At 45.6% G+C, this 26,862-nt stretch overlaps 1 protein-coding gene across 2 annotated transcripts; it reads left to right on the top strand.

The window, feature by feature from the left end:
* The first annotated feature begins 5,798 nt into the window (after nucleotides 1-5,798).
* SMARCD1 (SWI/SNF related BAF chromatin remodeling complex subunit D1) lies at nucleotides 5,799-19,498 on the top strand. Of its 2 annotated transcripts, none has more exons than XM_035103782.3 (13): nucleotides 5,799-6,057; nucleotides 7,239-7,426; nucleotides 8,376-8,418; nucleotides 8,507-8,629; nucleotides 9,487-9,609; nucleotides 10,460-10,576; nucleotides 11,089-11,190; nucleotides 12,389-12,550; nucleotides 12,644-12,741; nucleotides 13,938-14,073; nucleotides 16,605-16,727; nucleotides 16,938-17,039; nucleotides 17,764-19,498. In XM_035103782.3, exons 1-13 carry the CDS (start codon nucleotides 5,890-5,892, stop codon nucleotides 17,815-17,817), a joined length of 1,539 nt encoding a protein of 512 aa, XP_034959673.1. In that variant the 5' UTR covers nucleotides 5,799-5,889; the 3' UTR covers nucleotides 17,818-19,498. The 2 variants fall into 2 exon arrangements, with proteins under 2 accessions (XP_034959673.1, XP_034959674.1); XM_035103783.3 differs by lacking the exon at nucleotides 5,799-6,057 and adding an exon at nucleotides 6,183-6,332.
* The last annotated feature ends 7,364 nt before the right edge of the window (nucleotides 19,499-26,862 follow it).

Consider the following 26,862-nt stretch of genomic DNA (forward strand, 5'->3'; position numbering starts at 1 on the left):
ATGTTCTTGGTCCTCACATCTAAACCCAAATTAGTGGAGGCTTGTTTTGCAAAAGTCATTTTGGATGTGCTGCGGCAGAGCCGATCCTTGGCAATTTAACTGCAAGGGATGCTTAAATTGGCTTCTGCATTTCTCACATCTCTAATTTGAATGTAAAGCCGATAGAAGTTTGGATGCCTTCCCTCATGTGTGCATTGATTCCAAAAAGAATTCTCTTCTGCCTTCCGCCACACTTTAAAAAGTGACAAATTCCAGATGAAGGCATTGTTGGTACGATTGATGAAAACAGCTTTATTCTGTTCCTACTTACTGAGCCTGGCTTCGCCAGATGACCCATTTATTGAGCATGAGCATTCATCCTGATTTGCTTGCACAAAGCTTACACAGTGGTTAGACTATGTCTGGTCTTCACTGAGCATTCATTCTGATTTATGGGGCAGTTATATGACAATGAGCATTCATCCTGTTTTGGTTGCACATGCACCAGGGCAGCCCAATGTGTCACAAGAGGCTTGGAACGGAATGGTACCATTGTGTTGGCTGCATCCTCCATTCAATGTCCATCGGGGATGAGTGGCCCTCTGGGCACTGACTCCTTGCAAATCTCACTCCTCTCAATATGTGAACCGTGCCATCATCTCAAGAAAGGTACTAAGAATGCCTCCACAATCTTAGTCTAGATTGAAAAACAAAGGCTGGGTATTAAAAGGCTGGCAGACTCTCCCACTTTGCAATCTCTTTTCATTGTTCTCAGAGAGGCAGTAACAAACAAACAGAACTACACATTTATAGTGGGAAACCAGATAGATTCCCTCAAGGTTGTGGGACAGTCACGTTCTTCCCAACACTCAAATTTCAACATTTCTTATTGACAAAAAGGGAAATCCCTCACAGCTGGAATATTCATTGCAGTGTTGAGTATCTGTGGTCTATGCTTGCCTGAGACTCGCAGGCACCTATTGAACAGCGCCTGTGACATCACTCGTGGTGAATGATATCACTTCCCCCTCTGTGTCTGCACTTTTTGTGATGCTATTACAGGATATGTATGTACTTTAACAAGTTCATTAGATGTTAGCCGTTTCCTTGGTGTACCTGTCAGCTGCAAAACTGTTCTTGAAAAAAATGTTTTCTAAATACATTTAGGCTACAACCCTAAAACCATTTACATGGGAGTAAACCCCAATGAATTGAATCAGCTTATTTCTGTGTATTGAGCCTCCTTTGGCTTCCTCTATAAAGTGAAGCATGGTCAAAAGGATTTCAAGTAATGCTATAGCTCATTAACCAGACTGAAGAAATTGGGGGGGGGGGAATAAACTTCAGACCTGTACAAGTAGGCAGTAACAAATTAATTGCTCTGAATCACTGACTTTATGGATAAAAGGCAAAATTATTAGTTGAAGATACTGTTAATTGATTAAGTGTACACTGGGGGGGGAGGCGATTAGGGATTACATTTCTCTGTGAATTACTATTTGTTAGCCACCTTTAGTCTCTTCGGAGGTAGAGGTGGGATTTATCAAATAAATAAATGCAAACACCAAATAAATAAACATTAAAAAGCCCCTTTCTTTTGCAGCAATAAGCAGCCATTATGTGAAAGGGGGGAAAGTAAACCTTTTTTTGAAGGCTGTGCACCTCTTTGATATTTGTTTTAAAGTTATAAACAGGAGTACAGTATAGTTAATTCATTTGGCAGGCAGCGGTGCTCGTTGTCTAGAAAGCCCCCAAACAGAAGCCTCTATCATTGCCACAAAGCTCTTGAAAGGAAGGAGACCCTTGTATTCTGCCCAGACCGTGTTAAGTGGAGTAGATGAGCCAAATGTGCCTGCCTTACATATTTTATATGTTGATTGTGTAACACACCGTTTCCAAAAGAACAGCTAGAGACTGCCTGGCAGTGGCTCTTGCCTTCTGTCATTAATGACTTTACTTTGTCCTCTGAATCTCCATTTAACTGAGACATGTGGTGCTGGGAATTAATTGTCCTTTCCTTCTTATGTTAATGCATCATGGAGATGACTAATTCTGGCTGCAGCCATACACAGGGATAATTAAAGCAGGAGCTGAATAAGGCTGAAGTTGACCTGTGGATATAATGATTGATGATAGTCCATCATCAGGGACTTGAAAATCCGCCTGTTTCTGCTGTTTGTCTGGATTGTAAGAACAGGGGAATTATCAAACACCTGGCAATCCAACGTGAACTGCTCTCAGCTCAGTACTTCGCATAAAAACAGAGGGGGGGTCAATTCCAGATGACCTGCTTATTGAGCATTTGCCCCAATTCGTTGGCACGAAGTTTGCAGGGAGGTTAGACTATGCAGTTGTTGTTTTTACTGAGCATTTGTTCAGATGTGTTTGCAAGGAGGTTGCGTCAAGTCACTGCCATCCCGCACCTTCCTGTGCAGTTTCTTCATCGCTTTCCTCGCTGCAAAACGTCTGATTTGGAGAAGTGAGTTTGTTGCCCAAAAACATCAAATTGCCTTTAATTGTGGAACCTGAATTCGGTGGCATCTCACCTCAAAATAGCAGCAGTCTGGAAGTGCTCAGTGACCGGAATTGTATGAGTTTCATCTGTGAGCTGATGAGTGTGTGAAAACTCATTATTTGCCTCTGTCCTTTCCAACTCCTATGATTCGGGAAGGATTTTGCCACCTAAATTACGGTGCCACAAACTACTGTCTCATTCATGGGTGACTATGCCTGACTAGTAACCAATACACAATATTGCACAACAAATGGGATTTCTATATATAAGGAAGTTGTTGCTGGCTTGTTTTGTTTTGTTTTTAAGCTCTTTGACAAGGCATACTCTTGGTCTCCAGGAATACTGGAGGTTTGTTCACTACCATCACACATCTGCAGTTAACAATGTGTATTTTCCAAAGCTGGGAGCAAATGGCACTGCTGTAGGCAGCTACCGGCATAATATGCCCTTCGAGTTTGCTCTCTGTTTGCCTACATTACCAGTGTGGCATGAGAAGCACCCATGCAGAAGTAGGTAGCAGCCAAACTACTAAAGCAGGGATGGAGAACCTGTGGCCTTCCCAGATGATGCTGAACTGCAACCCACACCATCCCTAACCATTGGCTCTACTGCCTCGGACTTATAGGAGTTGCAGTTCAGCTGCATCTGGAAGGCCACCCTGGCCTATGTAATACTTTGTTGTTGTTTAGTCATTTAGTCGTGTCCGACTCTTCGTGACCCCATGGACCATAGCACGCCAGGCACTCCTGTCTTCCACTGCCTCCTGCAGTTTGGTCAGACTCATGTTGGTAGCTTCGAGAACACTGTCCAACCATCTCATCCTCTGTGGTCCCCTTCTCCTTGTGCCCTCAATCTTTCCCAACATCAGGGTCTTTTCCAGGGAGTCTTCTCTTCTCATGAGATGGCCAAAGTATTGGAGCCTCAGCTTCAGGATCTGTCCTTCCAGTGAGCTCTCAGGGCTGATTTCCTTAAGAATGGATAGGTTTGATCTTCTTGCAGTCCATGGGACTCTCAAGAGTCTCCTCCAGCATCATAATTCAAAAGCATCAATTCTTCGGCGATCAGTTTTTTTGATGTTGAACTTCAGACCATGTAGTACTTTACAACATACGAAAAACCAGGCTCCTGCCTTGACGGACTAACCAACTGGAAATCAGCACAAAAACTGTATTTCTAGAATAGCATTAGCTTCCAATCTACCCAGTGATAGGATTCAGATGTACAGTGGTCGAGAGAGGAAGAGGGAGATAAATGGGGAACAGCAAAAAAGGAGAGAAGAATGTGTGATTATTTCAATCCTGCAACTCTCAGCCTCAATGCATTCTGAGGTTAAGCCAAAGGCTTCACAGGAAACCGTTAGCCACCAGATGTACACACATGCAACAACAAATTAACCAGCCCTAAATTATTCTGCTCCAGGGCTAAAGTGGATTTCTCACAACCAGTGAGCCCTTCTATTCTATAGCTTCTTCTTACTATAAAGATGCAAGCGTATGGTCCAGAACAGTAACCCACAACCAATGAATGATACTAACCAAAGTTAGTACAAACCAATTCAAGAAAAGGCAGGGGGTTAAGAAATGCTGAAGCGAAATGCAGCCCAAGAGGCAGGGTACTAGGGCAAGGCAGGAAGCAAAGTTTGAGCAACAGGGCTAGGGGAGCTTGAACAAGAGACAATTCCCAAGTGTCAAAAAAATGATGGATGGGTGGATGATTTATATTTCTACGCTGCTTTTCATTCAAATTGAATCCCAAAGCAGCTTACAGACAATAAATAATAATAATGTGACAGAGCATAATGGAACATCAGAAATGCAGCATAAATCATATAGAATAATTAGCAATCAGTGAAACAATGACAATCTATAAAGCACTGAACATCACAATTAAAGCAAAGGCCATACACTCTCCACACACCCACGACTCATGATAGAAACTACCGTATAGTTATTGCAAGAGGTGCTTTGTCTCTCGGCTGCTGGGACGTGGCAAATCCGTCAGAAAGAAAGAAGTCGTGCCACTGACAACAAGAGATGAAGTGGCTGGTTGTCCACACTATCATTCCAGGATGGGTCTGCCAACGTCTAAACCACAATCCTAGGAAGTGGTCTTCTGCTGAGGTCAGACCCTTGGGGTCCATTTCTCTCGGTACTGTCTACACCAGTGGTTCTCAAACATTTTTCTCTTGGCCACACTTACAGACTAAAAAATTGCTCGCACCACACCATTTTAAAATTTATTTATTTAATATTGTATACCGCCCTATACCCGTAGCTCTCGGCAGTTTGCAAACATAAACATTAGCTACACTGGAAAACAAAAAGAAACAACTCTTAGCAGGGTGCTTGATTTAGAACATAGAACACAACTACTTCATCATATGACCCACAAAGCATAAAGCAATGCAGCTACATAAAATCATCAATCATTCCCAAAATATATGCACCTTAAGTTCATATACAAAACTGTGGCAATGCTTCTATTCTTCTACTTATAGTGTGTGTATGTATGGGGTTTTGTGTCAGCGTCACTTGTGCGGGTTCTCTTACTATTCACTTGTACATATTTCCTTGGTGGTGAGATGTTGGGGGTGGCCTAGGGTGAGGCTGGTTGTCTGGTTGGCTGTTGTGAGATTTGTTTTTGTGTGTAAGTGGGATATGCGTGTGTTTTTGGATCAGGTTTGCCAGATTCATTCGTATGCCATCAGCCGATTCTTGTCGTCATCTTGTTGGACTGTGTACAGTATGTGATAAAGGGGAACCATACCGGGGTGAAGGTGTAGTCTTCTATTTGTCCCCATCAGTTTCAGTTTATTGGTTAGTTTTTCTAGTAAGGCTGTTTCCCATACTATTTGGTACCATTGGTCCCTGCTTACTCCTGACAGGACTCTCCTGCGTCTGGCTATGATGCTTCTGGGCTGCCGAGAGCTCTTTGTGATGTGAGTGGGCACCGAACGTCACCATTTTCATAGGAGAAATATTGGAAGGTACGCATTCATGTACACACAGACTGGCAGTATGCCTAACCCAATATTTTTGACAGGGATGCCAACCTTGCCGAGAGGATGCCGCTCCAGGATCTAGAATCCGGCACCTTCTGCTTGCAAAGGCAGGCGCTCTGCCACTGAGACACGGCCCTTCCCCGCAGAGCGGTTAAAAGTTCCAGCCTCTGGAGGCTGACTGAGCAGCCCTCCGAACGGCAGGGGGAGCCCGACAGGCTCACCTCCACCTTCCGCCCGGCTCCGGGCTCTATGGCCAATCCGGCGACGCTCTGCCTCCGGCGGGCGGCACCTCTGTGGTAGCGAGCCCGAGTAAAACCATCCTAACCCCACATCCGCCTCCTTCCCTCCCTCCCCTCCCTGCGCCCCGCCGCTTTGTACTGCTGAGGGAGGGAAGATGGCGGCGCGGGCGGGCTTCCAGGCGGTGGCTCCGAGCGGCGGCGGCGGCGGGGCCGGCCCCGGGGCGGGAGCGCTGGGCCCAGGGGCTGCCGGGCCTCCTGTGCGGATGGGCCCGGCCCCGGGGCAAGGAATGTACCGTTCTCCTCTGCCCGGCGCTGCATACCCGGTACCCAGTCCGGCCCGGCTGAGGGAAAGGCGAGGGGGCGGGGCCTGTGGGCGGGGCGCCGAGTCGTCCGCGAGAAGCGAGGGGGGAGGCGGCGCTGCAGTAGGCGGGGCTTGGCGGTGGGCGGGGCGTCCGGAGGCTGGGAGAGGCTTTCTTTGGGAAGATGGAGGAGAGGAGCAAACGGGAAAAAAGCTGCTGGAAGAGGGGAGGATCCGGGGCATAAGATTTATTGGACCCAAAGGAGAAAGGAAAAATAAAAGCGGGGGGAGAATATGGGGGTGAGGCTTCAAGGGCTGGGAGGAAAGGAGGAGGGAAACGGGGGCGCTGCGGGTTTAAGGATCAAGCTTTTAGGGCCGAGGGGGAGGGGAAAGGGGTGGTATTTAGGGCGATGTGGGGAGGGGAGGAAGATCCGGGTTCTCTGTGGCCTTAAGTGGGGGATTAGCAACCGGTACGTGGAAATGCAATTAAGGGAATCTTCTTGGGGGGCGGGGTTGGATTATGGTATTTTCATTCGTTTCATTTATAAGGTTTTGCGTGTTTTGGGTTTTTTTATTGCATAAAAGTGATGCATAAGGAAACGGAAAATAGAGCTGCACCTGTTTTGAAAGCAGAGAGAAATTTAAAGCCGGCATGAAATCGGCTAGCGGTGTAAAGGTGTTTGGTTTGGTTTTTTCAAATGAATAAATGAAAAATTCCAAAGGGGGAGGTGGGGTGTTCTAGAGATAGCGAGGCTAAAGGCTGGTTTGTGCAAGGAGCGGGTACAAGCGATAAAGCTTTGCTTGGATTGTACCATTTCAGGGGGCAGGTAAGTTGCTTGTTTGAATGCTTCTCTGACCAGGAGAGATACCTACCTCCGCCCCACATCTACACACACATTTAAGCTTAATGCAATAATAGGGAAATGTCTGGATTCTTCTATGGGTAGTGCTAGATGCACTGCACACAAAATAATTCGTATGTTGGAGGCATAGCGAAACCTGCAAGTCTCCAGCTGCAGGCTGAAATGGCACAATCCAAGAAAAGTGTGCCACTTGATTCTGTTGGGACCAACTGTGACAGATGAGATTAAGAAATACCCTTGATGGAATTGAAGGGAAATGCTTTGGGGTGTTTCGCTAAAGGGAAGCAGTGATGTCCTGAGACTCTTCAGAAGTCATGTTCCTCTGTGTTCTTTATTTTCCCAGCGCCCTGGCATGCTGCCTGGCAGCCGCATGAACCCTCAGGGACCTGCCATGGGACCTCCAGGGTATGGCGGGAGCCCTTCAGTCCGACCAGGGATGGCTCAGTCGGGAATGGACCAGTCTCGCAAAAGGCCAGCCCCTCAGCAGATCCAGCAAGTTCAGCAACAGTCAGTTCAGAACCGTAACCACAAGTAAGATTACCCTCTTCTTTCACAAGCCTCATGGCAATGAAGAGCATAAATGCCATGCACTTTTTAAGCTAAGAAACTTCAGCATCTTTGGGGGGGATGTTGGCTGTTCTTTTAAGTTCCAAAAATTGTTTACTTGAAAAAATACTGAGGAGCGGGGGAGAGAAGCCTCAAGAAGACAATTTAAACTGGGAAATCGCCATTGAAAAACTAGGAGGAAAGGAGATGGATCAACTGCAGACCTGCTGACAGACGTGTATTTATGGGAGCTTCCTGCATTCAACATTCCATTCATGTACCCTCAGTCTGTAATTCCCACATCAGTCATGTGGTCAGATATTGGCATGGGACACTGTGTGGGTGCATTGTGGTTTGTGCAGATCAGGTGCAGTGTCTGAGATTCGGAAGAACCCAGAGCAAACAAGCCAAGTGGTGTTCTCTGATACTTGCATATGCTGGTGCTGTTAATATGATAAGCTTCTCTAGGCTGCAGATGCGAAATAATTTTACCTATATTAAGATCCCCACTGCAGATTGCAGCTGTGTGCATACTTAATAAGGAGCATGTCCGTCTGAACTCAGTGGAACTTACTTCTGAGTAAATATGCCTAGGATTATGCTGTGATTCTTAGACACTGGCATTCAGCTTCCTTTAGAAAGTTTCTTTTTAAAAAAATTATTGATTTTTCACCAAAAAACATTTACAAATTTTAACATAAACTGTAAGTTACTTTACCCCATTGACCATTTAGAATTGTTCATAGCTTTCAGCAGCAGCGCCTAACAAAGCTCTATCATAGTAGGAAGTATTCTTTATGTATTTTGTTTGCATTTTTATTTTTATTTAAAATGGATCAAATAGTAGATATGATTCAGTAACATATCCAGTCTACAAGGTACTGCTTAGGCAGGGTTTCGGACTTACCACCCTACCAATTTTGTTTTTCCATAGTGCCAAGAAAAAGAAGATGGCAGATAAGATTCTACCTCAGCGGGTGAGTGAGGCTTCAAGTGTTTTGAGGTCTGTCACGGTTTCAGGGAGCCAGGCCAGCCCTGACTGATAGTGCTTGTGCTCTGTTCTAGATCCGGGAGCTAGTGCCAGAGTCTCAGGCATACATGGATTTGTTGGCGTTTGAGAGGAAGCTGGACCAGACCATCATGAGGAAGCGGTTGGATATCCAGGAAGCCTTGAAACGGCCCATTAAGGTAACAAGAGGAGAGTCCCCATAAGAAACACTGATCTTTCCTACAGCAATAGAAAATAAAGTCAACATGCCCAGTACAGACATAACAATTATATTGTTGTCTGAGGCACAGTTACAGGCTCTGGGCTTCTCTAAATAGGAATGCTCAAGTGTGCATTTGCGATTAGAAATGTACAGTGGTACCTCGGTTTTTGAACATCTCCGAAGTCAAACGTTTCTGTTTTCGAACGCCAAAAACCCAGAAGTAAATGCTTCTGTTATCAAACGTGCCTTGGAAGTCAAACGGCATCCGCTGAGGGTTTTTTTTTTAAAAAAAATTCTCCATTAAATTTGCCCTTTGTGCCTCAGTTTTTGAACGTTTCAGAACTCAGAACGGTCTTCCGGAGCAGATTGCATTCAAAAACTGAGATACCACTGTATTCACTTCCTGTCTTATTGCAAACCATACCTGCTAAGATGGTTAGAGTTGCTTTCAAACCAAAGTCCCATCTACACTTCAAGTGCTGAAATGAATTAAGCCAGGAGACCCTACAAAGCAAATGGAAGAAGGCCGTGTTTAGTCGCTTCTCCTTCCTGTAGTAGATTAATCAAAGGTTATGAACTGAGACCTGGCTTCTGTAGGTGCTGACTGATACAGAAGAAATCACACTGCTCCCTGATGGCACAGTTTAAGTTAGCTGCTGCTTCCTCGCTCATTCTGCAGCTATCTCAGATACAGAGATGAGCATTAGCAGCTGTGCAGACCCCTTTTCTTTTTTGGGTGTCCAGTTGGTTCCTTGGGTTGAGGAAGTGTTAAATATTACGGTTATCGGTTCTCACTTTCACAACTAACGCGCACTGGGTGCTGCTCCTTTTTAGCAAAAGCGGAAGCTGCGCATCTTTATCTCTAACACCTTCAACCCAGCCAAGTCTGATGCAGAGGATGGAGAAGGCACTGTGGCCTCCTGGGAGCTCCGAGTGGAAGGACGTCTGCTAGAAGATGTGAGTGAGGGCTACAATCATCATCTCCACTTAGGGCTGCAGAGAGTTTGCAAATGTATCATTGCTGAGTTCGTAATGCATGGTGTTCTTTATTAAACTAGACAAGGTGGCTAAACCTAGCCTGTTGCCAGTCCTGAAAGTTGGCTTCTACCAATGCTTGAAATAAGGGTTCCGTCACAACCAAAATGGGGGGGTTTGCAAGAAGTGGCATGTGACTCATCTGCAGCCTGGAATCGCACAATTTCTCATACTTTACATAGCTGCACTGTGAGATAATTCTTTGGTTTGTATTCAGGAACATCGAGTGCTTCTGCTGATTGCAAGCAGCAAAACAGATTGGTTGAACAGATTCAGATTGTATACTCTCTGGTTCAACAGTGGAGATCTCTAACCAGCACCTGAGATTTCATTCAGGCCATATTCCTAATCTGCCTTAATATTACAGTTCATAAGGTCTATATTTTCGATGGTCAGGTGTATCAATTTCACAGCTTTAAGAACTTCAGAGAACTTCCAGGTTTTTTTAAAGGGGGGGGGGAGAGAGCCATGAAGCTGGCATAAGCCTAACCCTTGCAAGTGACATACACTTCAATAAGCCCCAAAGAAGACCTTAGATAAAGGATACTACTCTGAGGAGGGGTGGATGCAATACAGTACTAGAGAGGACATTGCTCTTGGCTCTGTGGAAGGCATTTGACAGGTCACAGATAGCAAGCTTTCATATCTTTCTTTGAGAGATGATTCACGGTTCCTGTTAGTTTCTCAGGCTTGACTGCTCTGTGTAATTGGTTGCTGTGATCCGGGATCTGCTGGTCTCATTCTCCCTTTTCCCTCCTCCCATTTTCATCAGTCTGCTCTCTCAAAGTATGATGCTACTAAACAGAAGAGGAAGTTCTCATCCTTCTTTAAGTCTCTGGTGATTGAGCTGGACAAGGACCTCTATGGCCCTGATAATCACCTGGTGGAGGTAAGATGCTTCTTGTGGGTGGGTGTTTCAGGACACGGGTGGCGCTGTGATCGAAACCACCGAGCCTCTTGGGCTTGCTGATTGGAAGGTCAGCAGTTCGAATCCCCGCCACAGGGTGTACTCCCCTTGCTCTGTCCCAGCTCCTGCCAACCTAGCAGTTCGAACCTAGCAGTTCGAAAGCATGCCAGTGCAAGTAGATAAATAGGCACCACTCTGGCGGGAAGGTAAATGGCGTTTCCATGAGCTCTGGTTTCCATCACAGCGTCCCATTATGCCAGAAGCAGTTTAGTCATGCTGGCCAGATGACCTGGAAAGCTGTCTGTAGACAAACACCAGCTTCCTCATCCTGAAAGCGAGATGAGTACCGCACCCCATAGTCGCCTTTGACTGGACTTAACCGTCCAGGGGTCCTTTACCTTTAACCTATGTGTTTGTTATATCCCTTAACCCCTAATAGCTTTCTAAACCAATATAAGTTCTCAACCTGCCTGTCTCTTTCCCCGCCACCTTAGTGGCATAGGACTGCTACCACCCAGGAAACCGACGGTTTCCAGGTGAAAAGACCTGGCGATGTGAATGTGCGTTGTACTGTCCTCTTGATGCTGGATTACCAGGTAGGCAAAAGCTCCTTCATGACGGGGCCAGCTGAGATGGGGCCTGAAGGGAGAGGAACTTAAAAAAAAGTTCACAAATGGCAACCAAGGCACCCCTTTGGTTTTAGATAGTACATGGGTGAGCAGATCTCAAAAGCCCAGGACCCAAATTTTCATAGCCCTCTAGCAGCTATGGTGGCTCATTTACCAGACGTAATGCATTTAACGTTAACTCTAGATGTGTATACTTGGTTCTGACCAAACCAAGCCTCCTAGACCCATGTACAATCTGAAACCCAAGGGGTGCATTGGTTGCTAGATGTGAAATATATTGGCATTATTTCCAGCTCTTCGGCCCCACTAATAATGTTTGTGTTTATCAGCCAACAACTGCTCTGTCAACAGTCGCTGTAATGATTTCTACATTTAGATCATTTACATAATGATTAAAGATTTCTACATCTTTAATCCAATTATCAGAATCAGGTATTTCTTGTGTTTCATTTTCTTCTGACTTCACCTCTAGCTACCCATGTGTATAGATGGACCTGATAAGTTCCAAACTGCTCAGAGGTGTTACTACAGCCAAGGGGGTATATAAACGTTTTTAAATAAATAAGATAGCACCCCATCCTTCTGATGAATTGGCTTCTGGGCCATGAAAGCTTCTGCTATAATTTTGTTAGTCTATAACAGGCACCCCCAAACTTCGGCCCTCCAGATGTTTTGGACTACAATTCCCATCTTCCCCGACCACTGGTCCTGTTAGCTAGGGATCATGGGAGTTGTAGGCCAAAACATCTGGAGGGCCGCAGTTTGGGGATGCCTGGTCTATAAGGTGCCACAGTTTTCTTTGGCTTTTTTTTTTGCTACAACTGACTAACACAGCAGCCCCTCTGGAAATAGTTAGGAGGGATATCAGCAACTCTGGTAAAATTGTAACTAGACCGTCTCTTGGACCTGTCCGTGTTCCCACGGACACTTTTTTTTAATCAGAAAATTGCTTCAATTCTCTTTCCTGATGAGAGTTTGTGTAGCAAAAGTGATGATTAAAATAATGAGTGTTTTCTCTCCACCACACCCCGCCAAAATGGTCACAGGGAATTTTTTTCTCCCCCTCAGAAGTTGAGGGGTTGTTGTTGTTTTTTTACGGTTTTTAGGCAAGGCAAATAAGAGAGTTGTGTTCTTGCCCTTTTGAGACTTTGCTTTTTCTTGGCAGCCTCCTCAGTTCAAACTGGACCCACGTTTGGCTCGCCTCTTGGGCATCCACACCCAGACCCGCCCAGTGATTATCCAGGCCCTGTGGCAATACATCAAGACCCACAAGCTGCAGGACCCTCACGAACGGGAGTACGTCATTTGTGACAAGTACCTCCAGCAGGTAAAAGCTTATGAGGCCAGGCAGTGGGTCTTTCTGGGGTATCCTAAGAGCTGGGCCCTTCTGAGCTGCTTGGCCTTCCCTTTCGACCTGCAGATATTTGAATCTCAGCGAATGAAGTTCTCGGAGATCCCTCAGCGGCTGCATGCTTTGCTTATGCCTCCAGAACCAATCATCATCAACCATGTCATCAGGTAAGGCGCAAGGGGGGGGGGCTTGGCGTGGGAATCTTTGCCAGGCAGGCCGCAAGACTGTCACCGGGGGGGGGGGGTAGCGTGACATAAGAGAAAACATTTACAAAGACAAAAAACCGACCACTTTGGAACAAACTTTCTACTTTAATGTAGAAGCAGAAATCAATCTACAGAAAATTGGAAGCTCTGGGCAGACTGGATTTTTGGAGGCGGAGAAATGCTACCTAAAAATGTTCTTTGCCTAAGATGGTTAAAGAAGGGGTGATGTAAGCTGTGGACCTTCAGATGGTGGTGGTTGTTATTATTATTAAATTACCAGTATTATTTGCTGGTATTTAATTTTACTGTTTGCTATTATATTCTAGTGGATTGTGAAATGTTGCTTTATTTGATATAAGTTGTTTATTTCAAAGTTATTGTGACTTTTTTGTGTTGGGTCAGATTGTTATTATTAATGTTTGATGTTTTATTATGTTTTAAAGGGGTTGGAAGGTGCCCAGAGTGACTGGGTAACCCCAGCCACTCTGAGCGGCTTACAACAAATATAAAAGCGTAATAAAACATCTAACACTGCAAAACTTCCCTATACAGGGCTGCCTTCAGGTGTCTTCTAAAAGTTGTGTAGTTCTTTAACCCAGGGGTCAGCAACCTTTTTCAGCCGTGGGCCGGTCCACCGTACCTCAGACCATGTGGTGGGCCAGACTATGTTTTGGAGAGAGAAAATGAACGAATTCCTATGTCCCACAAATAACACAGAGATGCATTTTAAATAAAAACACACGTTCTACTCATGTTAAAAAGAAAAAAGAAAACAGATTCCCGGACCGTCTGCAGGCCGGATTGAGAAGGCAATTGGGCCGCATCCGGCCACCGGGCCTTAGGTTGCCTACCCCTGCTTTAACCCCTTGACAACTGATGGGAGGCCATTCCACAGGGCTGGTGCCACTAGCATGAAGGCCCTCTGCCTGGTTCCCTGTAACTTCTTGCAGTGAGGTTACTGAACTACAACTTCCATCATCCCTGGCCATGCAGGCTGGGGACGATGGGAGTTGTAGTTTGACAATTCCTGAACAAGGCTACTGACTGTCCGTCCCAGCTTGATGATTCATTTCCCCAGTTATCTCCATTGGTGACTTGGGAGAATTCTGCTGAACCCACACTCTTCTCTCTCTCTCTCTCTCGTCTTGCTTCTCCAGCGTCGATCCAAATGATCAGAAGAAAACTGCTTGCTATGACATTGATGTGGAAGTGGATGACACTTTGAAAACCCAAATGAATTCTTTCCTACTCTCCACAGCCAGCCAGCAGGAGATAGCTGCGCTGGATAACAAGGTGGGAACGAGCCTCTGAAAAGTGGTCTTTGCACTGTGCAAATACTCTTGCCTTGATCTCTGTGATGTCTGAGAAGGGACAGCTCCTCCTGCGTCGTGTCCAGTTGTGAGCTTTTAAAGTTGTTGTTCTGCAGCCGTGTAGATTAGGTGTTTCTGTCATAAAAAATCCATTGAAACAGCAAGCATTACACAACTCTGTTGGGGGTGGGGGAACAGGGGCAAAAAAAGAAAAAAAACTTTATAATGCTTGGGCGCCAGTTGGCAGTTCTGGTTTCTTCCATGGCTGTGTGTTGATGTCATGCATTGGATTGCAGCCTTGACGTTCAAACAGACAGCTTCTCCCCATTGCCTTTAGAATAAGCCCAGATTTAAGTTGTGTGCATTCAGCTTTACGCACTTGGCAAACAAAACCAAGAAATTTAGAGGGGGGAGGCGGGTGTCCACCGACCATTGCACCCAATGCACTTTTGGCTTTAGGCGTGATCCCTGCAATGTATCCCCTGCTTTGTGTATTTCAGAATGCTTTAGGTTATCTAGGGACCCCAACTGCCACCCTCCTGCAGATTTTAGGCATGAGAACAGCCTCCTAAGGGAGCTAGTAGGCTTTTTCCAATTGCAGTGTGGGGGTGATTTGGGGGGGGGGTCATAGCTTGGGGGGCTCTAATCCTGCAGGTGCACACACGTACACTGAAAACTCTCCCTCTGCACCACAACGAGGATTGAAAACAGTCTTCTATTGAAAAGCTGTTTTAAGCCTAATTGCTGTGTGTAATTTTGTGGAGAGAAGGCTTCTCCAGCTGCAAGCGCCTTGAAGAACACAGGCACCGTTCTGGCAGCTTGGCCTGAAAACTGCCAAAATGATTGCTGGCGGGGGAAGAACGAGTGTCTGTGTGCATGAGAGAGTATGATTTGACCAGGCCCATATTGACTGCACCCACTGTTTATTTTTTGGTCCCTGCCACCATTGGCTAATGCAGCCTCCAGAGGGAATTGTGGCCTATGGACCCATAAAAGTTCCCCAGCATGAGAGCCAGCGTGGTGTAGTGGTTAAGAGTGGTGGACGCGTAATCTTCCCCGCTTTGCTTCCCCGCTCCTCCACATGCAGCGGCTGGGTGACCTTGGGCTAGTCACACAAGTCTCTCAGCCTCACTCACCTCACAGAGTGTTTGTTGTGGGGGAGGAAGGGAAAGGAGATTGTTACCCATTTTGAGACTCCTTAAGGGGAGTGAAAGGTGGGGTATCAAGTCCAAATTCTTCTTCTTCTTCTTCTTCTTCTTCTTCTTCTTCTTCTTCTTCTTCTTCTTCTTCTTCTTCTTCTTCTTCTTCTTCTTCTTTTCTTTCTTCTTTCTTCTTTCTTATCCCTGCTCTGCCTGTAGAGGTGAGCTGCACATTGCACTGACTCACTTGACTCTCCAAATGGTATTTTCTGACCAAAAGGGAGCACAGAATACTCTGATCCAGGCCCCCTTCCCTTGTGTATTTTCACTGTATCCCTACAAAATGCATTCCACCTACTCTTATGCAGGTGTGTGATATCTCAGTGGCGAAACTACCTATTTTGTCTTGCAAACGGACAGCTTCTTGATAAGCATATGCCCATTCAGCGGTTCAGCATCTTGCAAAAAGAGTTCAAGGGCAACTGCTGTCTGTGAGATGTTTGTGGAAAACCTTGGAGCAGCCTTGGAGTCTAACCTGGGTTTTCCCAGCTTCCTGGCCTGGAGACAGCCTTTCAGAGCCTCTGGGACAGCTGCCCAGTCACTGTCGTTAAAGGATGAAACAAAACAGATTCCTGGCTGGTAGGATTCAGGCTCTGGGGCAACCGCTGAAGGATCCACCACTTGTAACCAGGACAGGGGGTGGGACTTGTGGGGATAGTGCATGTGAAGAGAGCATATGACACAATTGGGCCAGCTATAAAATATCCCAGCCCTACTGCATACTTGCAAGCATATTTACTCAGAATAAACCTCACTGAGTTTTTAACGGGACTTACTCCCTCCTTGGGATCCCAATCCTAATGCCATTTCAATTCTGCCCTTTGATGTTCTGGAGTTTTTCAAACACATTTAAACTTCCTCGGCTGGGTTTTCCCCCCTCCCCTTAATTAACACAGCTGCTAATAGATCCGTATAAACCCCTTCATAAATTTTATCCTGTTTGCTGAATTAAGAGAAAAGGGGGACCCTGAGTTGGGATTACAGTTGCCTTGTTATGAAATGATGCAACGAACCAGGTGTCTAGGCTAAATGGGTGCATGGATAAAATGGTACAAATTTACAGGAAGGAAGAGGAAAAACTTGCCACAGCAGAGTAAAGGACTCAGACGGTGGCCAAGAAGAGAGGTATAATGTGTGTTCTTGCTTCTGAATATGTTCTGCGTTAAAAGAACAATGAGGAGTGAAAATGTGCCCCAGGATACATTGGAAGCTGCAGACCTACTTCATGTGTGTTCTGCTAGCAGGTGGCATTTCAGCACGGTGCTGTTGCATCCCTTTTCCCAACGTTTCCGTGCGTCGTTTTCTCCCCTCTCAGATCCACGAGACCATAGAAACAATCAACCAGCTGAAGACCCAGCGGGAATTCATGCTGAGCTTTGCCAGAGACCCCCAGGGCTTCATCAACGACTGGCTGCAGTCCCAGTGCCGGGACCTGAAGGTGAGAAGCCTCAAAGCAGAATTCGGGCACAGATCACCACCTGGCTTTGTTTGGGCTGGCAACACTTCTTTTCAGGCTGAAAGGCTAGCCTATGGGATTAAAATTTAGAATCCTTGTTGGGCCTTTTAAGGGAGGGCTTTAGGCTTAGCTCATGGATGAATGGATGCATTTAAAGGAGTCTGCCTCTCCCTTTCCCTATGCTCCTTCCAGGCTATGACTGATGTTGTCGGGAACCCAGAAGAGGAGCGCCGAGCTGAGTTTTACTTCCAGCCATGGGCTCAGGAGGCTGTGTGCAGATACTTCTACTCTAAGGTAAACTGGCTCATCCCCTGCGATCCCTTCCAAACAGTGAGCTGGACAGTCTGCCATATCATGGAGTGTCACCTCCTCAGTTTGGGCAGGATACTTTCGTCCTGGTTGCCCAAGCACCCCAGAGACTCTTGGCATTTCAAGGCCCTGCCAGCCATGAGCATATTTAACACATTTAGCAAATGAATAAAGGATAATTTTCCATACTCCTTCAGGTTCATATTTTGTCCTGTGCAGTTCAGAGCCTAACTCATTCCCATGTGTGGAAAAATTAAATCACCGAAACCCCCAAACAAGATGTTTCACATTTCAAATTGTGTGATGTAAAAATTGGAGGTGCGGACAGGGCACCCAAAAGAACTTAAGAGTTCACATGTTTGTGAAGGGAAGAGCACAGGAAACAACCCTGTGGTCCTTGGAATGAAGGGTGATATGTAAATTTAATAAGTTAAAGAAAGAAGAAGTACTTCTTGAGCCAGGACTATAGCAGGGGTAGCCAACATGGTAACCTCCAGATGGTTTGGACTACGATTCCCATCAGCTCCGGCTGCAAGGGCAGGTCTGAGTTGTTGTCAAATGACATTTGGTCCCCCATCACTGCTATAAAATGTCGCTGGTAGGTGTGGCGTCTGCTGCTAGCTTCCTCCTGTCTGGAAACATCAGAAACTGGACAACACCTGCTCTTGCTACACGCATGCTAAAGCTCTCGTTTTGGCTTCTCTCACAGGTTCAGCAGAGACGGCAGGAGCTGGAGCAGGCCCTGGGAATCCGCAACACATAGGCAAGCCTGCCTCCCCCAAGCAAGCCAGCAGGTCTTAACGGCTAACCAAACACTGCAGGGATTCACTGCTCAGGCCTATACAATTCCCACTTCAGCACAGAACCTACTGTTCCTCTCCAGACATCTCTTTCCGCTGCTCCGGTCCCCTCCCTCGGGGGGAGGAGGGGATGGTGTCACGCCAAAGGTCTTGTATTTCAGCTTGGCCTCCTTCCTCGATTGTTGCCTTTGGAGCCCCAGGGCTCTCCTGTCCTGGCTCTAGCTGAAGCTCTTCCACGCTTGGAACAGTTTCAGTTAAGAGCCTTGCAAGCTCAGGGCCTCCTTGCCAGTCCCTAGGAACTCCCCCCCCTGCCCCCAATTCCACCCCCAAAGCTGTGTCTGCACATCAGCTTTTTACCTGGGCAGATGGGCACAAGCCTGGGCCTGTTCAGCTCCTTGTAGGGTTGCAGGAGCAGGAGGGTTTCGCTGCCGCAGATTCCATATGCCTTTAAGGGGCTGAGGGATGTTGTGCAAATTCATCTATTATGAGACAACGGAAGCTCCCTCTGGCTTTTTCCCTGGGAACCGCGACACAGCAAAGCTGGCAAGGAGTCTGCAGCGTCGCAACACTTGTATCTGTCTTAACTTCATGTTGGTGTTTTGCTTTTCGTTTTCGAATGGGATAGCTGGCGGAGAGGCCCAGATGCTGTCTTGGGCCTAGGCCTGTTCCACAGTGGTCATCCCAAATCATTGCCCCCCCCCCCCGGCGGGGGAGGAGGGGCCTCTTCATCTCACCCCTACCTCCATCCCAATTCCTAAATGCTTCTCCTTCCCTCCTCCCCACCCAGCAACTCTCTAGATCCACAGAACTTGGCGGAAGGGCACCTTCCCAGTAACGGTTGCTTTCCTAATGCCTTCCTCACCTAATTTGGCACAGAGCAGGTTTCTGGAGCGAATTACAGGGTGCGGAACTGACGGAGCGGGGAGAGATGGCAGGCAGGTGTTCTTGACCTGGGAGGAATTTCTGCCAAAGTTGGCCAAAGCAGCCACTCACTTCTGACGTGGTTGTTTAGGGCTGGAAGGTTGGTCCCAGGCACCTGCTGTGGGGGGGGGGGGGGTTGGGCGGAGCTGCATCTTTCTGCAGACTGGTTTTTGGGACTGTAATGCAGCTGGACAGGTCCCAGCTGCTTGTACTCTTATGACACTAGCTGCAAAAAAATAAAAAAATCAAGTTACTGACAAGCCCCTCTTCCTCATCCACCTCCTGGAATGAGGCTAGGGGGCCGCTTTGAATTCAGGAGTCCGGGTGGCCCTATTCCCTTGTGTATGCGTCCATGTTCAGAGAGTGAGAGGCTCTATCCTTCTTGTCTCGTCTTTGCCATATGAAAGACCACCTCGCCCTTTTTGCCTACCTCCCCGTCCACCACCAAACCCCGCTTTGTGGTACCAGGGAATAGAACCCCGGTGCCTTAACGTAGCTGCCACAGGCTCTCAGGGCAAGTATAGATGAAGGAAGCTCGGAGACTGACTGGCTCGGCAAAGTGTAGCTGCTTTTAACTGCTCCCTATTATGCTTTTGTGTTTCGTGGCTCTCTTCTCTCCCATCTCCCTCCCCGTGGACCAAATCTTTTTTCTTTCCTTTTTTTCTTTTTGTACTGTATCCTTTTAGATGTCACCTTCTTCTAATAAAAACTGCCTCTAAACGATGGTGCTCTGCATCCTTTTTGTGCTGCACTGCCAGGCGGGGAAGTTGAGTTTCCGTTTTCCTCCCCGTTTCAGAAAAATCCTAAAGTGTTTGCTGTGGTTGCTTGGAACACTTAATGGCTCGGACGAGGTGACCCCCCCTTTTTATTGGTTGCCTTGGAGAAGAAAAATTGCCTGGCAACGTAGGAAAACCAGGCTGCTGGGTGCATGCTTAAGCTTTCATTAAAACACTGGATATTTTCTTTTGTGCATGTGTGTGTACACGTACACACATGGAGAAAGCAGCCTTGGGAGAGGAATGGGGAACCTTCAGTCATTTTGGGACCACAATTCCCATTCTCCCTGGCCATTCACTCCTGTGGCAGGTGAGAATCGGAGTCCAGTGTCTTGTTTGGAAAGACCACAGGTTTCCCATCCCTGCCCAAATGGAAGCCAGGCAGTGCGTTTGCGCTTACATCTTTTCTCAAAGCACTTAACCATTTCGAGTTAAATCTCATGAGAACAAGCCGGATCAGATGATCTCATGCAATTTCAATATTATGTATTGCACCATTAATGTCTGCTGCTTTTTACTGAGTAAGCTAAAGTTCGACAAAAGAAGGCAAGAGTCGGATGAGGGTAAGTGGGAAGATAAAGTCAGTTCACCAACCAAATCTGTCATTTTGTAGTAATTCCTCAAGATGGCAACAAAAATATTTCTTGTTGAGAAAGGTCTCTAGATCAACATATCCAACCAAAATAAAAGGTCTGCCATTTGGGGATGCAGTGGTTGATTTCAGGTGCCATGAACTTAGAAAAATGCATGTGATTGGATCGCCACACATCTGATGAAAACACACTTTTGTTGCCATTTCATTGTGGCCTTCGACCCTACGTTTTTCTGGGTGGTACACAAAATTTCATCAAAAATACAATGCAACAAATAAAACATTTAAACCACAATAGAGATGTTTGAAGGTAGGGAAAAGTAGTTTGTGTTGTATCGAGGAGCAGACATGGAAGCTAGTGTAGCTTAGAGGATGGAGATTTTATTTTGTCTAGAACTGTAGTCCGTTAAAATCATTAAATCTTTATAATGAAGTTAGATACCGTACTGTGTTCTTAAAAGTAAGCCTACGTCTTTTAACAGCTGTGCATGGGTAACGGAAGCAGGTGTAGAGCGGCCTTTACTAGTTTAGGCTTTCCTAAGTGAGGAAATTTCATTTTTGGGATGTTCCCTGTGTTAAAAAAAAAAAGATCCTGCAGAAAGAAAATGAGTACCTCAAGCACAAAGCAGAATTCAGATGTTTTGTGGCATGCTAGTTTTCTGAATATAGGAAACTTTCTGAAGCAGCAGAGCATTAAAAAAATGTTAGCCCCTACTTATATAGCCTGAAGCAGTATAGCTCATTCTTCCATCTGTTGCATGTGAAGGCCCAGCCTAGATTCTTCACAGGGAGGAGGAAGAATCAAGGGGTGGAATGAGCAAGTTGTGCCATGCCAAAGCCTGAAGCAAGAGAAATACAAACCTGGCAATGGTTGAAACAGAAGACATCAGTGTGTTGCCTAGAAAGTCTTAATGGCCAACTGTTGCTGATTTAAGGACAATCTAGGAAAGGTATTGGGTTTGCAACAGAAGCTGTTTGTTTGTTTGTTTGGGGTCCCTCTGCCAGAGCAGGATTCCCCTTCTCTCAGCTGTGATAGGGCACTTGCTAAGTTTGTAAAATGGGCCTTATCCCATTTTTAGACACTAAGCAGGCTTATCAGGTTTATATTTTATTAAACAAATTTTGTGTATTGCTCTACGCAGCTTACAAATAGATACTGAAATTACCAATAAAATCAGTTTAATCAAAACATTTAAAGATAATTAAAGTTAAGAAAAGATTAAAACACACCAGCATCTACGTGTCTGGATAGGCTTGACTCAACAAAAACGATTTAAGCAGGTTCCAAAAATGATACATTGAAGGTGCCCGTCTGATGTTCCACAGAGCAAAGTGGGCAAACGAAGGCAATCCTGCGGGTAAACTGGTCCCAAGTCGTTAAGGGCTCTATATACCAACAGTAACGCCTTGAATTTGGCCTGGTAACAGATCAGCAACCACGGCATATCTCAGAGCAGAGGTGTTACATGCTGACAGGGTCTGTCTCTTGACGGCAGCTGTGCTCTAGCATTCTGTACTAGCCAGTTTTTGGGCCAATACAAGGGAAACCCCACATAGGTGCATTGCAGTAATCCAATCTTTTAAGTCACTAGTGCCTGAGCTGCTCTGATTGAGTTCTCCCAGTCCAAGTTAGGTTAGGCTGAAGGTTAAGAGCAGGGATCCCCAAACTAAGGCCCGGGGGCCGGATGCGGCCCAATCGCCTTCTAAATCCGGCCCGCAGACTGTCCGGGAATCAGCATGTTTTTACAAGAGTAGAATGTGTCCTTTTATTTAAAATGCATCTCTGGGTTATTTGTGGGGCCTGCCTGGTGTTTTTACATGAGTAGAATGTGCCCTTTTATTTAAAATGCATCTCTGGGTTATTTGTGGGGCATAGGAATTCATTCATATATTTTTTTCAAAATATAGTCCAGACCCCCACAAGGTCTGAGGGTCAGTGGACCAGCCCCCTGCTGAAAAAGTTTGCTGACCCCTGGTTAAGAGACTGGCTCAAGGTTGCCTAAAGAGCTCCTTGCCTGTGCTACCTATCCAGGTTATTGCCAAAGGAGACGCAAACTGACTTCAGGAAGTTATGAATGGAGCAGCAATGACCCTAGGGCACCAAACACCAATAATGTTTAGCATACACTTCTTCCAAAAGTGAATATTATGGGAATGTTAGGGATGTGGATTAGGATATATTATTAGATAGATCCTATCCAAGCTTGTGTTAGCAAGCTTCCAATATTAGCAGAGTGACATTCCCCTTTTGTGCGCAGCAAAGCATGTGCATTAGATTCGCTAGAATCTCTATAACAATATTACACTTTATAGTTCAATATTACACTTCCTGGCAAAGGTCCCCTTTGTCCCTCTTAAAAGAAATACACAACACAGTGTTTATAAAATAAGATAGAGTTTACTTACAGTTTCATCCTGAGTTACAGCATAATCTCAGAAAGGCAGGCTTGCTTAGAAAAGTTACAAGTACATATACATCTAGAGACTACTTAGTAAAGTAAGACTCCATTTGGTCTCACTCTTGGCTGCAGGCCTAGAGTGAGAACCATGCTAACTAGAGATTCTCTGGAGATGTGTCCTCATCGAGGGAGGAAGTAGCTAAGAGAGAGAGTGATTGCAGGCTAGGGCTTTTGTCTAATCCAACTCATTTGCATGTCTGAGGGAACAGGAACTGACCTGTAGTCAGGTGTCCCTCCAGGTGAGTTCCTGTTAGTGGACACTCTAGGAACTGTTGTGACTTGTCTGCCCCAGTGTTCCATCCCACAAACCCCTTCTCAGGCAATTCACAACATTCATTACATACAAAACAAAACATAAGCAACTTTATTCAACCACCCAAGAGTCCCAGCTTGACACGCAGGTTCTGGAAACTCTGTCTTGGCAGGGGTTTCGTCAGGATGTCTGCTGTCATCTCCGATGTGCAGCAATACGACAGTTCGACAAGTCCATCTTGTATCATCTGGCGAACGTAGTGGTACCTGACCCCAATGTGTTTTGAGCGTGCTAGGAACTTCTCATTCTGCGCCAGCTTTAGACAGCTTTGGTTGTCCTCCAGCAGGCTTATAGGTTCCTTTCTCTCCACGCCAAAGTCTGTTAGGAGTTGGTCCAGCCAGGAAATCTCTCTGCACGCTTCTGTAGCCGCAACATATTCCGATTCTGTAGACGATAAAGCTATACATTTCTGTTTATAACTGCCCCATGTAATAGCTCCGCCCCCATACATAAAAACATGCCCGCTTGTGGATTTATAATCAGAATTATCACCCGCCCAGTCAGCATCAGTGTACCCAATGAGCTTAGGGTCACTGACAGCTGGTAACTTTAATTTACAATCCATTGTACCCTTAAGATATCGAACCACCCTCTTCACACCAACCCAATCATGCTCAGTGGGACTACTCACTTTCCTGCTGAGAATCCCTACTGCATTGGCTAAATCAGGTCTGCATGTGGTAACTAAATACAAAAGTTTACCAATTGCTGAACGATATTCGGTGTTGTTTGGCAGCAGCTTCGAATCCTCTTGGTTCTTTAAGAAGTCTGTAGCCATCGGGGTGTCGACGGGTTTTGCATCCTGCAATTGCATACTCTCCAACAGTTCAATTATCTTTTGCTTCTGATTAAGTAGAAATGAACCATCCTGTTCTCTTTCCACTTGAATCCCAAGGTAATACTCAACTGGTCCTAATTCCTTCACTTGCACTTCCTTGTTGAGGTGCTGGACTACATTTTTATAATCCCTGTCATTTGACGTTGCGATTAAAAGGTCGTCAACGAAGGCAAGAATATAAGAAAATTGTCCATTACTCTGCTTAGTGTACAAACACTTGTCAGCTTCACCTTGCTTGTACCCAAGTTTCACCAGCATTCCATGCAATTTCAAGTTCCAGGCTCTGGCTGCTTGTTTTAAACCATACAGTCCCTTTTGAAGCTTGCAAACCAAATGTGCCTCATTTGGCTTTATAAAACCTTTAGGCTGCTTCATGTAAATTTCTTCAGAAATTTCCCCATGCAAAAACGCAGTAGCTATATCGATGTGTTTCACCTCCATCCCTTTAGATGCTGCGATGCTTAAAAGTAATCTTACGCTACTGTATCTTACTGTCGGAGCAAAGACTTGGTCATAGTCGTGGCCATATTGCTGTGAAAAACCTTGTGCCACTAGTCTTGCTTTGTAACGTTGCACCTCCCCTTCTGAACCCCTTTTAACCTTGAACACCCATTTGCTCCCAATTGCTTTCTTACCAGCAGGTAATTCTGTGAGTGTCCAGGTCTTGTTCTTGTGCAGTGCGTCAATCTCCTCCTGCACGGCTTTCTTCCAGAGACTGGCTTCGGTGGCTGGCATCTGCTCTACCTCTTCCCAAGTGGAAGGTTCTGGTGGAGACGCCGACCCTGCAAAGTAGGACAGTCGTAGTGGCGGAACGCCCTTGTTGGTTCTGGATGAGCATCTGACCTCTGGTTGTGCAACCGCATCAGCATCCTCATCCTCCTCCAACGCTGGCATGTCCACGTACAGCTCCTCCTCTTCGTCTCTGGTGCCGCCAGGGGTCTGGACCTCTGCGTCTTCTGGGGTGTCGCCTGTAGGGGGTGTTGTGACACTAGAAGGTATATTAGTTCCTTGTGCTAAAGGAAAACTTATAAACTCTTCATCTGGTGACTCTCTAGAACAGTCAATAACAGTGTTCTTTGTATCAAACTTTCCTAGTTCATCAAAATGAACCACATGGTATGGGTCTACTCTGCCACTCTTTGGATCTAGAACTCTATATCCCTTTCCTCCAGGAGCATATCCAACCAGGATACCTGCTTTTGCTCTGGAGTCAAGCTTGTGTCTGCGCTCTTTGGGCACGTGGTAATAACAGACACTTCCAAACACACGTATGTGCTGCAGACTTGGGACTCTCCCGTGCCAAAGTTCAAATGGTGTGCGTTCTGCACCCTTTGTAGGCAATCTGTTTTGCAAATAAATCGCCGTATTCGCCGCTTCACCCCATAGCTTCTGTGACAAGTTGGCCTCTTTTAACATGCACCTTGTCATCTCCATAATAGACCTAAACTTTCTCTCAGCAATGGAGTTCTGTTGAGGCGTGTAAGCAACTGTAGTTACATGTGCTATGCCTTCTTGTGCCATGATGGCCTTCATCTGCCGTGAGCAAAACTCTCCACCATTATCCGAAATTAAGGTGGAAGGAGCTCTCTGGAATTTGTTCTTCACCATGTTTAAGTACAGTTTGAACAATTCCGGTGTCTGACTCTTTTCTTCTAGAAAATATCCAACACAATATCTTGAGAAGTCATCTATAAATATCAGAATGTACTTATTGTTTCCTAGGGAAGGTACATTCAGCGGACCACATAGGTCAGTATGAACAGTGTCCATGACTTTTGTGCTTCTCTTCTCTGTACAACGTGGGAAGGAAGGCTTGACTGCCTTTTCAGTTATGCAAGTTGTACAGTTTGGCATTGGTGTACTGCAATTCTTTACCTGTAGACCTTTTACCAGATTTTCCTTCTGCATTTTCAGGATAAGGTTGGTATCCCTGTGTCCAAGCCTTTTGTGCCAGAGTTCCAGATCTGGTTGATCCTTTCTGCTGGGTTGTGCAACCCTTGCAGACTCATTCTCTGAAATATCAATCTCATACACATCATTGATTAGTTTGGCTTGAATAAACACTTCACCATCTTTTATCACATTGCATTGTCCATTTTTAAATATAATTTCAAAACCTTTCTTGTCCAAGCTAGACACACTTATTAGATTACAGTTCAGCTTTGGTGCATACTTAACATTACTCACTGTAGTATCAAAAGACTCATTGTTCACTTTGAAATTCAAGTTCAAAGATCCTGCACCTATTGACTTTATAACATTTCCATCAGCAATTTCAATCTCAGACTGTTTATTATTGTCTATTTCATTGAAATATTCCCTTTTATAACAGAAATGGCTGCTTGCTGCACTGTCTAAAAGCCACTTATTGCGCTTTCCTTCACAGCTCTGGAAAGCTACATTTCTTTCTTGCAATATCGTTGCACGCCCACGACCCCCCTTCTTTTCGCCTTTTGGTGGAAAGGGGCGGGATTTATTCCTAGGTGCCCGGCATTCCTTCGCCATGTGCCCTTTTAAATTGCAGTTAAAGCAAATTATTTCCTTTGGCGTTTGTCTGGACCTTTGGAAATGCTTGGAAGCATAATTAGTGTCCTTTCTCCCTGTATTCCTTTCTGAAGAATCAAGGTAATCTCTGCATTCCTCTCTCAAATGATCAATCAGTTCTTCAAAAGTCAGGTCCTTTTTGTGATCCATGCAACTCTTGAATGAACTGAAGCTTGGTCCTAGAGATGCTATCAAAAATGAAACCTTTGTTTCTTCATCAAGGGCTTTAGTAGTAAGATCAATCCTCTGAACAATTTCACTAAATTTGCTGATATGGTCAGTGAATTCTTCTCTTGAATTCATCCTCAGCGCAGTTAATTTGCTCATCAAATTCCTGTAGGAGTTCTTAGTAGATGCTCCATACCTGCGCTCAATATCTTTTAAGATTTTAGCTGCATCATCTTTGCTATTAACTGATGTTAGATGCCTGTTGCGAAGTCCACTCAAAATTATGTATCTGGCCTCGCTGTTCATGCGTTTCCAAGTTGCTATCTTGGCTAAATCCTCTGCTGTTGTGCCAGTAGGCATAGGATTTTCAATGGCATCCAAAACATTCCTTGCATCT

The sequence above is a fragment of the Zootoca vivipara genome, chromosome 2, assembly GCF_965207765.1.
Source record: "Zootoca vivipara chromosome 2, rZooViv2.hap1.1, whole genome shotgun sequence".
NCBI lineage: Eukaryota > Metazoa > Chordata > Lepidosauria > Squamata > Lacertidae > Zootoca > Zootoca vivipara.

What these genes read in the sequence shown, in the direction of transcription:
- SMARCD1 (XM_035103782.3), top strand. Translation starts at nt 5,890, where the DNA reads ATGGCGGCGCGGGCGGGCTTCCAGGCGGTGGCTCCGAGCGGCGGCGGC. An exon ending in CCTTGAAACGGCCCATTAAG is followed by an intron (nt 8,630 to 9,486) that starts GTAACAAGAGGA and finishes GCTCCTTTTTAG; the next exon opens with CAAAAGCGGAAGCTGCGCAT. An exon ending in GTGACAAGTACCTCCAGCAG is followed by an intron (nt 12,551 to 12,643) that starts GTAAAAGCTTAT and finishes TTCGACCTGCAG; the next exon opens with ATATTTGAATCTCAGCGAAT.